This window comes from Carassius gibelio, chromosome B6 (assembly GCF_023724105.1).
Source record: "Carassius gibelio isolate Cgi1373 ecotype wild population from Czech Republic chromosome B6, carGib1.2-hapl.c, whole genome shotgun sequence".
Taxonomy (NCBI): domain Eukaryota; kingdom Metazoa; phylum Chordata; class Actinopteri; order Cypriniformes; family Cyprinidae; genus Carassius; species Carassius gibelio.
The window spans coordinates 29,885,468-29,899,672 of record NC_068401.1 but is presented as its reverse complement, the minus strand read 5'-3'; the positions used below and the strand labels follow the sequence as shown (position 1 = coordinate 29,899,672).

The following is a 14,205-nucleotide window of genomic DNA, read 5'->3' as shown; positions in this document are numbered from 1 at the left end:
ACCACCCAACACATTGACATTACTCCTGTCGACACAGCCCTCCAAGCACAGCCTCGACAGCCCGTTCTGAACCAGTCATCTGCGGTCCTAGCCTGGACTGCTGCCGACACTGCACGGGGCATCTCCACTGTCATTGGTCCCGCCCTGACTCTTGGCGTAACCTTCATCCTATACAGGGTACTCAACGAGATGCAAACCTCTACAGCCAAACTCACGACAACTGTGGCTGGAGGTCCCCGATGGAATCCCCGGAAAGGGGGTGCCAAGTCAAAGACAACACCGAACCTCATCAAGGGGAGTCCTCAGCTTCAGGAACCACCTGCCATCATGACCCACCTGCTACATGACCATCACGATTCACCTTTCATCTGCCCATCCTGATGATTGCCGTCCGATGATGTCCACACAGGGACTTCATCTGACGAAAGGGGGAGATGTAACAGATATGCAGGCCAGCGATTCATGGGTAAATTCTGTTTTATAAATTCAGACTGTTGGTACTAAATGCCAGCCTGGCTGGACTTAAATTACTTTACGATACCCATGCGAGCCTCAAAGGATACCTGAAACCAAATTCCTTAACACACACACACACACAAAAAGAAACCTTTCTTTTTGTTCCTTACTTTTGTAAGTCCTTTATTAAATATGTATTTTATATGTTTGTGTATTGCATAAAATGGTTAATCCTGGGTAAATGGTTAAAGTGCTGACTTATAAGTGGAAATGCTTGATTTCAATCTTATACTTTCTCAAAAAGAAATGTTCTGCAACCCCCACGCTCCTTGGTAGCTCGTAAAATTTTACGAGCTCACAGGACCACAGGACAGGAAACCTAATCCTTACAAAAGAATGATAGAATGTACTCAAATGTAGTCTTAATGTGTATAGTATTGTTTTTGCGGTACATTAGAGGTTTCCCATATAAATTGGGAATATCTGCAGTGTTATCATGTGTTAAACAAATCTTTAAATGTGTAATTCGATCTAAAAATTAGATCTTTGGTCATATATATATTATGTCTAGTCTTGTTCTAATCGTCATGCTTTGACAGACCCATTTATCTAGAGCAAAGTAATGAAAAATGTATTTAATCTGGAATAATGAACTTGCTTTAATATTCCTGATGAAATCGGACAGGCCCTAAATCATCAGGGGGTTGTCTCGACAGAGACAAAGGAACTTTCCCGCCGCTTCAGATCGCGGATGTTCATTGGGTGGTTCACGCGAAAAAAGGCGTGAACATCTCAAGCTATAAGAGTCGACCGAACAAGGTCCGCCTCTCTCTTGGCTCTTCGTCGCTCTTCTTGCTCTTCTTTCTCTTCTCCGTTCTCGGACACGCTGCTCTCCAACGTGGCTTCCGCGCGGCCGTAGGCCGCGCTCATAGCGCGAACCCCCTCAGCACAGGGGCTGAGAGAAAAAGCCATTTTAATGGCTCCTTTGGAAGCTTTCGTTTCGTTCGTTTTCTTTTCTTTTCTTTACTAAGTTTATTAAACTATTCGCCTCTCCACGCAAGGAAGACGAATTCTGGAACAATGTTTGTTGAACCTTTCAAATACCGCGCGAGGACAGAACAAAGGACCACGTGCTCCACGCTCACGCCAAGCGCAGCGTGCACGCGCGTCACATGGCCTCCGTTTCATGGCACATGGCTGTTTCAACGCGCAAAGCTCACAAGCTCGACGCCGATCTCACGCCACACTCACATGGGAAACTTCTGCAAGTATCACTTTCTCTATGGAGATTTAAATGCTGGTTTAAAGTGTTGTTATGATCTGATTTGTTGTTGGTTCCACTAAGGTTTACTGACTGATTTTCATACCTGAGCTCATTCTGTGATCTCTCTCGCTTTCTCCACTTCTCCCTCTCTCTCTCTCTCTCTCTCTCTCTCTCTCTCTCTCTCTCTCTCTCTTTTATTTGGATTCCGTTATGTCTTGTAAATGTTTATTGTCTGTATTTTCGTACGCATATTTACTCTGTGTGATTTGTAGTTTGATGTATTACTAGTTGAATTATTAAAAACTCATATATAAAATGATTGGCTTTGGACTCCACCCCACTCACATTACGAGTCACTGAAATGTTTTGGTCTTTAGCTACAAGCTCTAAATTTAGAAACTAAATTTATCATAAGGATAGGACAATATTTTCATGGCCAGAGAATACTTTTCCTTGAATTATAAGGCGTGATAACTTTATTGAAAATTGATAGGTCTACAGTGGTGTGCTGGACATACCACGGTTTGATCTGCATTTACAGTAAGAGATATCACAATAATTGATATGAAGAATGTAATATTGACATATTAATGAGTAAATTACAGTGCCCTGTGATTAGTATTGGTATTGGCAATTGAGCTATTTTTCATAATCAATAAAATTAAATGTAACTGTCATCTGAGATATATATTAATCAAATTCTTGATTAATTATTCAAATTCCCTATATATCATTTGAGTTAATTACTATGTAAAACTCATTGTTGTTACAAAGACATATCTCATAGTATTCCAAGCAGTGATAAAGGCTATGTTGATTAGCATTATATTATAGATATACTTTATTATAATGACAACTGTAATAATATGAACTCAGATAAAGCATATATTGTCGTAGTTGTGTGTTTAGTCCCTTTGAATCAATGAAAGCTTCTTCTGCGAGGTGTATTTGGGGTTCCTCTGCTCTTCAGATGGAGAACTGATGAACGTGACAATTTTTCCAGCACCATTTTTAGGGAATGCATACAGTTGACAATTAATTAATTACTACGACTGACCTTTTATTTCTCACGTTTTCTCTATCCTTTACATAATACAAACAATATTCGATACAAAGTTAGGGCTGGGCGATATCGGCAAAAATTTATATGTCAGTATTTTTTGGCCGATTTGCGAGATACAGTATATATCTCGGTATTTTCATTTTTGTAAAAAACAAAAAACAAAAACTGTATTAATATATAATTACAATCTAAAAACCAAGTTAATGCTTTTAAAATAGCATTAGTTAAATTCACTAAACTTAAAATTAAAATAAATTGATAAATTTTAGCTATTTATTATAGGATTACTTCATTTCAGTCACTTTACAGTCAGTGCTACCATAACAATAGCTTTATTCGTAGGTTTAAGATTCTACATTTCACATTTATTTACCAACTACAAATATTTCGGCAAAATGTATATTTTAGTCAGGATTATTGCGCTCCTATGTAATTGAGCTCTGTCTGTTTGGCACACGCGTGTTCGCTGAAGTCCGGCGGAGAATCCCAAGGTTCATGCACAAATACTCAAATTATTAAAAGACTGAATCATTTCCGTGGCTTTCTAACATTTACAGATGGAGGATATACCTGTGAAATGTAAGTTCTTCATTCAGGAAGACAGCACATCTCAAACACAGCGCGAGTAACCTGAGTCTCTATATAAACTAATTTGCAAAAACGAATGTCTTGCCAGTTTTTAAAGATCTTAATATGAAGCTTGTCACACGTTTCGTATAAACTGGATTATTCACAGCAGCTCAGACTGTGTCCTTGCTATATTTTCAGATAAGCTCGTATTAAACTACTGTATATCCATATAAACGGTATTACCTCATATTGAGTTGCTTATAAAGAAAATATTGATGTATCGTACAAACTCAATATACCGCCCAGCCCTGTCCAGAGTCTACATTTGTTTCTTGTTCGTCTAAACTGCAAACACTTACAGTCCAACTAAAAAGTATTCTGAGACCAGATGTAATAGTTTATATTTGTTACTAGTGTGAGCAGGACACTATAGATCATTCATGTAAGTGAGGACAGCTAAACAAAGCAATCTGTGACATATTATACCCAGACATTCTTCATACTGTGGACTACCAGTAAAACTGATAAATATTCGGGAGCAAACATTATTCAGACACTTTGACCTGAACTTATTTTGCTGAAGTGTTTTTTCTTTAATTGCTAATGCGATCTTTTTACACCACAAACTGAACAAAATGAAGCATTGCTTGGGAATTGGTTGAGCTACATTGGTTTTATCTAATTGTGTTCTTAAATTTAACGGCTGACAGATATTCATTACAAACATTTCTATCAGTTAACTGACCTTATCAAGATGAATTTGTTCTGACAGTTTAACTCTGAGCTCTTCTCATATTTTATTACCATTGTCTAAACTATCGTGAATACACTTGTGATCATGTGTCTAAATACATTTTCTGCTACGGCTAGTTCTGATTTAAATAAGTGACCAAAATGCATCTTGAACTATTCTCACAATAAAACAGAGCATTTATCCTCCACATCAGCACGATCATCACTGACTCCTGGAAAGATGTCCGTGTTGTATATGACAGGCTGAAGTCTGGGCACTGACCTTGTGGAGGACGAGAGGACACTCCAGACCACATTTACAGGTTCCATCGGTCAGCAGATACGACTTCACCTGCTCCAGGCAGGACAGCACGGATCCACTCGGACTACAAACACACACAATCACAATTACAGTAAAGACAGCAACCTACAAACATAATGTTAGACTCTTTCACAAATAATGGTCAGTGTCTGGAGAACCACATGAATGAGGAGGGCAGCTGGTTTTGGGTCGGTCACTGGTCAGGAACCGTGGATCCTCTCTGATGCGAGCGATTCTAACCCATCGCACCCAACACCTGATGTGGATCTGGGATGTGTCTGCAGAACTCTCCTCATTAAACCATCCGTATGTAAACACAGTTTGGCTGAATCTCATGAATGACGCTGAACAATGCCACTGTCGCACTGACAAAGACTTATTTTATTTAGAATAATCCTAAATAGTGATTCATGGCTGTTAGGAAGTGTTTATGGAGGGTTAATCTGGGCAGGTGTTGATCTCAGACAGAGGAGGTCCATACCTGATATACAGCACCCCCGATGCCTCCACCCTGCGCTGCCAGCCGATGGGCACCTGGGTCAGCTGACCTCTGCCCTCTACACCCGCCCTCTCTTGTCCTCCATTCATCTTTATGGGCCGGTGTAAAACTCCTGGTGAGAGATCACACACTGTTCTCTGTCCCGACACAAAGTCTCATTCTGACGCTCAGAAGAGGAGAGGAGCACAACGGGACAGCAGCGAGACGCTCACAGCGCAGCCCACAGAAAGAGCCGCATTACTTTACCACTCGATGCAGACAGGAACTCCGCCGCTAGTGTCTGACCAATCAAAGCCATGAGAAAGAAGCCCGAAAACACTTCCGATCTGGAGCACCTCAGACGACTGAAGGCATGGAGAGAGAGGATCTTCACAGCAGACAGCACACCTCCCGATCTTCAGACGCACGGCTCATCGTGCTCCGTTCAGATGCAGCTCTCGCAGATTCATGATTCCTAAAGAGAGAAGGAGATCCTTATAATCCAAACACTTCAAATACAGGACTCGAGATCAGAGCTTCCCTGATCCGTTCAGTCGCTCTGACGCTTAACTAATTAGGGCTGTACAATATAGCCTCGCTATCGTGATGTGCACGTCCACCAGAGTCACATGACAGGATGTTTAGTATACTAGCATATATTACTGACACACTCATTCCTATTCGACGCGGTTCAGTTGCTTTGACACAATCTGTATTGTTAAAGCGCTAGATAAATAAAGGTGACTATGCTGATCGTTTTCTTTGCTCACACAGAGAAGCCGTGTCTAGGGATGCATTATCTGACACCATATCGATATCAGACGATAAATGTACATTTTTCTGTTATCGGTATCGATACGATATTTGGAATGTTTTAGAATTTGGCCGATATCCTAGAGCCAATAAATAATGCATTATTTCCTGCAGAGACACTTCAGATGCACTCTGTTCACCATGTGCAGGGCAAGTCTGTCATTATAATGAGATTATTAGCTACTGTAAAATAATGTAAAAATGTGTTTTAGTGCGTTAAGAGAAGAGCGCATACACAACAGATCCACACGACTAGCACAGTTACGTTCACTTGTGCATTTACAGTCTTTTGTGCAATTGTATGTTGTAATATTGTGTTTGTTTGATGCATATAAATCAGATTTTTCTCATATAGAATGCGTTTGGTGAAGCTCTAGCCTATAGAGGGTTAATGGAGCGCTTCGGTCCGCTGGTGATCATCTTTAACAACTCAAACAACAGCTTACAACACTAATAACTATGATTGAGATAGTTGTGAGAACACCATTATAATAAAACAATATTAATTAATTCGGTTTGGTTTCAGTGTTTCAGCGAGAACATAAGTTAGTTTCTGATTAGTTCGAGTTCACGTGTGCATTTGGTCTTATTGTACGTATATGAGTTGTAATATTATATTTATGTTGTATAAATATCTGAATATATGGATTAACAGCTTGTATTCTGTCAGAGACGAATCTCCTAATATGTGGTTTATATAACTGTTTAAATTTATTTAACTGTTTAGTGTAACAATTGTATTTTGTCGATCATAAACATCCTCAGTTTACTGTCGGAGATCTGTCGAGCATCATCCAGTGCAGACACTGATTACAACCAGTTCTGATGTTCTGTGTGGACATGAACACCGAATTCTGTTCATTTCTGCATCTATTTGTGCCTGAAATGACACATATACATAAAAGTTTGGCAAAATGCATGTCTCTGCAAGGATCCTTGTATACTGTTGTATATGGCTCAGGTGAAGGTAAACAAGTGAGAAAGAAAATGGATGTGTAATACTATATTGGTTCACAGCAGTTTAATATTCCTGTTGCTTTCTGTGTCATATTGAAAGGGTCATATGATGATGTTGAAGGGCTGGTTCACCCAAAAATCAAAATTATGTCATTAATAATTCACCCTCATGTCGATCCAAACCCGTGAGACCTCCGTTTATCTTCTGAACACAGTTTAAGATATTTTAGATTTAGTCCGAGAGCTCTCAGTCCCTCCATTGAAACTGTGTGTAGATATTCTTTATCAAATTTAAGAGATAATCACTCCTACCTGAAACGGCTCATTCTTACACGCTCCACGTCTACATCACGATGTGGGAAGATTGGCATAATTCTGCCTAGATGATGAATGATTGATGTATTTATATAGCGCTTTATTGTGTATTGCTCTACACCCTCACAGAGCACAGGGTGAGCGCCCCCTGCTGGCCTCGCTAACACCTCTTCCAGCAGTGACCTAGTGTTCCCAGGAGTCTCCATCCAGCTTCTGCTCAGCTTCAGCGGGCGACCGGTCTTGGGCTGCAGGGTGATATGACTGTGGCATGTTCACGCAAAGAAAGAAGCCGCAACCCTCTACATTGCAAGTAAATCACTCACATGTGTGTCTAAATCTTCACTCTGGCGACTAAATGATGTCTAATATTAGCCACCGGCTGATACATTTTCAGATTTGGCTCACCAGTGTGTGAGTTGGAGGCTAAGAATAAGTTACGCACAGATATATTTTCACTGGCTGAGCACTCTCTGACGGAGCGCTTGAGTTTCTCTCTCTGCTAAGCGATCTGTGATATGTCTTAGTTCACCTGTATTTGTGTCTTTGGCGTACCTTAAACTCTAGTGTGAAGGAGCACGGCTCAGGTCGCTTTCTCTCATTCACAAAGTGGGAGGAACTAACGAGCAAACGGCAATCTCATTGGTTCCAGCAAACAGACACAACCTGATCAATATTCATGAATCCAGAAGCTCGTTCATCCTTAGTGCATTTTTTACTGTTCTTATTAGTGGAATTCAGATTATTATTATTATTATTATTATTATTACTACCATCTTCAGTATTATTGTTCGGTTTTTGACTTGATTATCCAGATATCATATTTGAACGCTTGACTGACTGATGTTAAGAGTGTACTTTCAGGTATTTAAAAAGCTGTGTCATTTCAAAAACATATACAGTATTAAACAGTGAATGTGTGTATACTGTGGTGAGAGGGGGGGCGAGAGCCGTGGAGTGATTGAGAAATGAGCGACCGTTCAGTCGTTCGTGAGGGGGCTTTTTTTGTCTTTATTTTGTAATTAAAGATTCAGTTTGATTGTCCGCCGGTTCCTGCCTCATTCTTCCCGATGATTATGAAGTTTTTATTGTTACATACATATATACATATATACATACATACATACATACACACACACACACACTATATATATATATATATATATTAGGGGTGTAACGGTTCACAAAATTCACGGTTCGGTTCGATACGATACACTGATGTCACGGTTCGGTTCGGTTCGATACGTTTTAGATACAGCAAAATGTAAAAACATCTCAACTTTTCAGAATGCCGCAAGCGCACCGCGGGTCATGTGACAAGAACCAACCAATCAGCTTCATCCTTTCCCGTAACAACGTTGAGAGCTCAGCCAAGATGAAGGAACAGCTGATCATAGTTGTATATGGATTGCAATTTTGAAATAAATTCAGTAGCAGAGCTACTGCAAGCGATTTTTAGAGCTGCAAATCCATTTATCCTTCGCTGAAATTTCCGCGTCTCATGGAGAGAGCACGTCATTGTTGCTTAGCAAAGACAGACGCCTCAGGAGAAAGACGCGCTTAGCGTTTTCCATGCGTTTTTAGGCACTATATGTGAACGGCCCCTAAGGCGCTCGCTCACTCAGCACGCGCTGAAGGCTCGTTGCAAAATGTCTAATGCATTTAACAGACCAGAAATATAAGATCCTAAAATAACTAACAGGTCTGGTGTTTGGGTTGGATTCCCTGTAAGCTATAGTTTCTAAATGCTGCAGGGATAGTTTCTCCTTTTTTTCGTCTTTTCCCAGATAGTACTGACGCATATATCCCAGATATTCCCGCTGTTTTTTTTTTTGTTTTTTTTTTTTTGTAATCCCGCTGGTGTACCCTGTCATGTTGCAGATGCGACATACCGTTGTTTATTTATCCACCACTCTCTTGCCATCCCCATTATAGCTTAAAGGGAATCCAAAGTGCACCCAAACACCAGACCTGTTGGTTATTGGAGGATCTTCTCATTTCTAGTCTGTTAAACGCATTGGCTATTTTGCAACGAGCCTTCAGCGTGTACTGAGTGAGCGAGCGCCTGCTGAGTAGCCTAACATAAACATATAAGTTGGTGTTTTTTTCTTCTTCGGGAGTGTCAGGGGCGTTGCCTGTTACGTTGTTTGGGTTATTGGGCTACCTTGTTGAACGCATATCATTATATTTCTCTCTCTCTCTTTTTTTTTTTTTTCAAATATAATTAATTACTCCAACGAACCGTTCGGTGTACATAATGCGTACCGCGTACCGAACCGAAAGCGTCGTACCGAACGGTTCAATACGAATACGCGTATCGTTACACCCCTAATATATATGCGTGTTTTCACACACAACCCGAAAAGATCCCGTAACGTGACATCAGCGCATGACGTGTAATGTACGAGCCGAAAATGCTAGGCACGTTATACTTTCACTGAAGCAAGCAAACTAGTGGTGGAAATTATGATTCTTTCAAGAGATTCGTTAATTTTCAGTTCGTTCAAAATATGCCAGCAGGTGGCAAAAAAAGAGTGTATTATGTGTTATGTTTTAAGTCAACGAACATATTTACTTGTTAAAAAAAACTGATCTGGCTTTATTAAAATGTGTGCTTAATCACATACAAATATAAAGTCTAATTAAGTTGTTCAGATGAAAAAGCATGAGATTTTCTGGTCTTATTAGCATTTTTATTGTTTGGTCAGACAGTCTGTGTATTATACATTCACATTCATAAATCGGGGATTAAACGTGGAGTTCTGTATGCTAAATATGAAAACAAGTGTACAGTACCTATATCTGTGCTTTGCATTTTGCAAGATTGACATGCTAAATGGCAGACTAACCCGGTTTACTCTCATTCATTTCGTTCATGAACGAGATAAGTTATGTACCAGTTAATTTCATTCACGAACGACATGTATCCATCCATTCATTCAACTCATTCATGAACTACATGTGTGCCAGTTCAGTCACTTCATTTACGAACGGAATGTACTAAATCATTCAACTCGTTCACGAACGACATGGGTTTCAGATCAGTAATTTCGTTCAGATAAAATCTCGAAGGCTCGAGGTTGAGTTCACTGAGCTGCGCATGCGCTGCTTATAGCTACACAAAATCTGCAAAGAATTGCCTGCGATTTTAAAATCTATTTCGTGTAGCTTGTCACTTAACTACGGCTCTGTGTAGGAAATGCCACTCTACCTGAACCAGTGTTGCCAAGTCTGCGGCTGTTTTTCATGTCCGTGGGTTGAAGCAACCCCAATACCATTACGTGATGTTTAGCGCCCTAAAATTTGAATTTTACCAAGGGAACCCCGCCAAAAAAAATTATCGCATGGAGCGGAACGCAACTGGGCTACTTCTGAGAAGCAATTGGACAGGTTTTGTTTTGAAAACCTGCCAATCCTGACCTGAACGCACGTGCTGGAGATACACTACTAATCACAGGAGTGGCCTTTATGGAAATCATCTTAGATTTTTTGCACAGCCCTAATATCAACATAAGCAGATGTCTCTGTCGATAGTCAAGACAATATTAGGCTTAGGGATGCACCGACGGTTTTTGTTTAAAATACGCGATCGGCAAGCGGCCGGTTTTTGGTCTTCTTTAGGCTGATTTTTCCGGAAGTGCGGGCGCGTGCACAGACTACATTGTAATTAGGGCTGCAACTAACGATTATTTTGATAATCGATGAATCTGTCGATTATTTTTACGATTAATCGATTAATCGGATTATGTACTTATATTTTAGTTTTTTCCATTTTTTCCCCAAGTAAATTATTAATAAAGGGTCTTTATCATTCAGCATAGATTTTTAAGAGATTTTAACCATTTTGCATTGTCATATCCTCATCAAAAATATACCTGGAGTTGTTTTATTATGTTAGTAATCCTTTGTCGAACTCTTCTGCAATCAAAACACTGACCCATACTCTAGCAAAATTCACAAGGAGATTTCAAATATTGTTTTCACCATGGCAGTCCTTAGAGCTCCTAAAGTAGTTTAACATCCCAAACAAAGCTTAAGGAATCTTTGAGAACATATGTTCACGAAGTATAAGGATAAAACAGAATAAAATTGCAGTGCATTGTATTTTATTATTTACTGGGAAAAAGCTTTATAGCTTATGCTGTGAAATTGTAAACAATCCTTCGAAAAAAAAGTGCCAATGGCATGAAACCTGAATGGAACTCACAATTTAAAGTAAAATCCATCAGAAGGTTGTCCAGAAAAAAAAAAATTGGGACACACACAAAAAACCTGCTGTGTGAAAAAGAGCAGTGAATACTTAGAAAAGAAGTGCATTTTAAATATACTCAAACATTTACCTCTCTCATTCAGTCATGATTAGGCTGCAAGCCTGAATTCTGAACTGGTAAACGACAAACTGATCACATAACATGTTTGTAAAGCTTTAAATGTTAACTGTTAAAAAGCAATGTTATCAGCTTTTACGACTAAACTTTTGCAAACAACCTTGTACTGGAGAATCTGCACAAATAAAATTCTTAGGGGCCGTTCACATATCGCACCTAAAAACGCGTGGAAAACGCTAGTCGCGCCGCTTTCTCCTTCTTTCCAAAGCGCTCGGGCAGAAGCGCCCCTGGGGCGTCTGCCTTTGCTAAGCAACCATGACGCGCTCTCTCCATGACGTGCCCTCTCCATGAAGACCCGGAAATTTCAGCAAAGGATAAATGGATGCGGTGTGGACGCGCCTGGAAAAACGGGCGCATCGCACCGCGTGCGTGTCGCGACCGCGTCGCTTCCATTATGAGAGTGCATACTGCGCGCCTACATAGGAAATAACGAACTTGAGCACGCAAAAGACACGATATGTGAACGGCCCCTTAAACAATTCAGTAGTGCAGAGTTTACAGGTTACTCTTCATTTTGAAGGCTCAAAGTAAAGTACTCCCACTTCCCGCTGAATGCTGCAGAGACGCTGTTCGGGAAGCACGTGACATAAAACGAGGCCAGCTATTGGCTATTCGCTACTTCACCTGCTGTACTGGCTGAGTAAAACCTCCGGTGGCTCATTACTGCCACACTTTGGTCACTGCAGATTTGAAATATGCACGAAATGAGCCGCTTATGGCAAATAAAATTTATTTAGCGACGAATCGATTACTAAATTAGTTGACAACTATTTTAATAATCGATTTTAATCGATTAAATCGATTCGTTGTTTCAGCTCTAATTGTAATCGTTCACTATGTCATTTGTGTGGAAGTATTTCGAAATCTGTGCACAGGACACGGGCAGCCGATCAGAACTGGAAATGCAGAGCTACATGTCTGACTCTGAGGCACAGATAGCAGCAGGAAGCGATCAGCCGTTGGTGTACTGGCGAACAAATAAGAGTCCCTTTTCTGCGCGAGCTTACTGTTACCGGTCCGAGCCCTGAACACGAGTAGACCGTGAAGAGATGTTCAGATCAACTTCTCACGTGTTAGATGCGAAACGAAACGAACTAAACTGAGACAAATTTTTTTTTTTTTTTTTTTTTTTTTTTTTTGTAAAGTGGAACTTGCATACACTTTGGAAAGCCAGAAGTAAACGACAGTTGATTATTTTTATTTTACCTTAAAATTATATCGACTTAATTTGATTTAAAAATCACCTGCTGTAGCACACTGAGAAAAAGTGTTTCATTCATTTTTGTTTTATTCGCACAAACATTATTTGATTTTAACATTTTGGAATAATCTATTTATATAGCATACTTTTATTTAGTCTGTCAATAAAGACACTGGTAAAGATCTTTTTTTATTTAAAGGGGGGGTGAAATGCTATTTCATGCATACTGAGTTTTTTACACTGTTAAAGAGTTGGATTTAGGGATGTCAACGATTAATCGATGATCGATTAATTGTCGATAAGAGATGCAATCGATTAAGGCTGTCGATGGTCGGTTAACCGATTCAATGTTGGGCTGCGTGCGGCTCATGCGCACTCAACACGTGCGAGCGGCTGTGAGTGACGGTGACGATATATAAAAGCATCATCATTCATTCACAATGTACAAATTAAGCTTTTAATGTGATTTAAACTTTAAAGTACATTAAAATAGAAACAACATAAAGGTTCTTCAACATTAAATGCAATAGAAATGTAGTTACTAATCATTTCATCAGATAACTGTTTTATATCGTGCGCTTTGCAGGGCTGCGGGACACAGTGACAGGACAGATAGTCTATTCATTCCTACAACTTGTTAATTCATTCCTACGAATTATTAATGTGGCAATTGTCCATGTTTCATTAATTTTGTTCCCTAAATAACCCATGATTTAAGTGAAATAAGGGAACAAATTAATAAATCGAACGAATTCTTAATTCATGAAATCTTTAATTTCCCTTCCCATGTTTACCACAGTAAGAGATGCGAAAACAGTTATTAAAAGCAAAAGATAATAACATAAACCTGTGAAATTAGAGGGTTAGACTATGAAGATTTAGGAAAAGAAACAATGCCTAAATATACTGAATTTGTGGAAATTCGTGACCAACCGGCAAACCAGAACAAAGCCGCGTAAATGAAGACTATGGGGTCCAAAAGCATGGTCGCGATGTAACATTTTCCAGTTAACCTATTATTCCTCTAATAAACAAAGCTTTTATACCACACTTGTCATAATCAGATCTTATCATTTCTAAATAAATAATTGCTGGATTCAAAACAGCGATTCATAGGCGCTGTGACCGACACATTCCTGGAGCATTCAGTTTAAATAGACCGTAGTATACCGGTCCACTCTGCTGTTATGCCAAGGACGTTTTTGCTCATATGAAGAGGATCATCTTTTCCGTCTATATGCGAATGCGTGTTAAGTACAAGCCTAGTTTACATTATAAATAATAGTTTAACATTCAAATACATTGCGAATATGGAAACATTTCGATTTGTGCCGTTTGAGACATGAGCAATAACCTCCAAATAAATCTAGCCAAAGCCGCGCTCGCTCATCCTCGTCTGCACGCATGCACTGTCACGATGTAATGCGCTGTATGCCGGATTTTTAAAAATCTGACATTTTCTAGGACAGAATCCAGCAGGATCAAATTAATGTGAGCAGCTGTGTTTTGGTGCAGCAGCGCCGATGTAGTTCACTTAATGTGCAGCGCAGTCACACGCGCTCCACATTTCGGATAATTTTATACAGTAATGTCAGTTGAAAACATTGCAATTTTGCTTTAAAATACAACAACGAGCACCACAAAACCAT

General features: G+C 39.7%; 1 protein-coding gene across 4 annotated transcripts in view; it reads right to left on the bottom strand.

Annotated features, from left to right (window-relative positions):
* LOC127959634 (methyl-CpG-binding domain protein 5) overlaps positions 1-14,205 on the bottom strand; it is a 74,661-nt gene that overhangs the window by 55,739 nt on the left and 4,717 nt on the right. For all 4 annotated transcript variants that reach the window (XM_052558923.1, XM_052558924.1, XM_052558922.1 and 1 more), the window contains 3 exons: positions 5,153-5,360; positions 4,889-5,018; positions 4,369-4,471 (listed from right to left, as the gene is read on the bottom strand). In XM_052558923.1, the coding sequence (XP_052414883.1) occupies positions 4,369-4,471; positions 4,889-5,018; positions 5,153-5,204 (285 nt within the window). In that variant the 5' untranslated portion in view covers positions 5,205-5,360. The remainder of the gene's footprint in view (positions 1-4,368; positions 4,472-4,888; positions 5,019-5,152; positions 5,361-14,205) is intronic.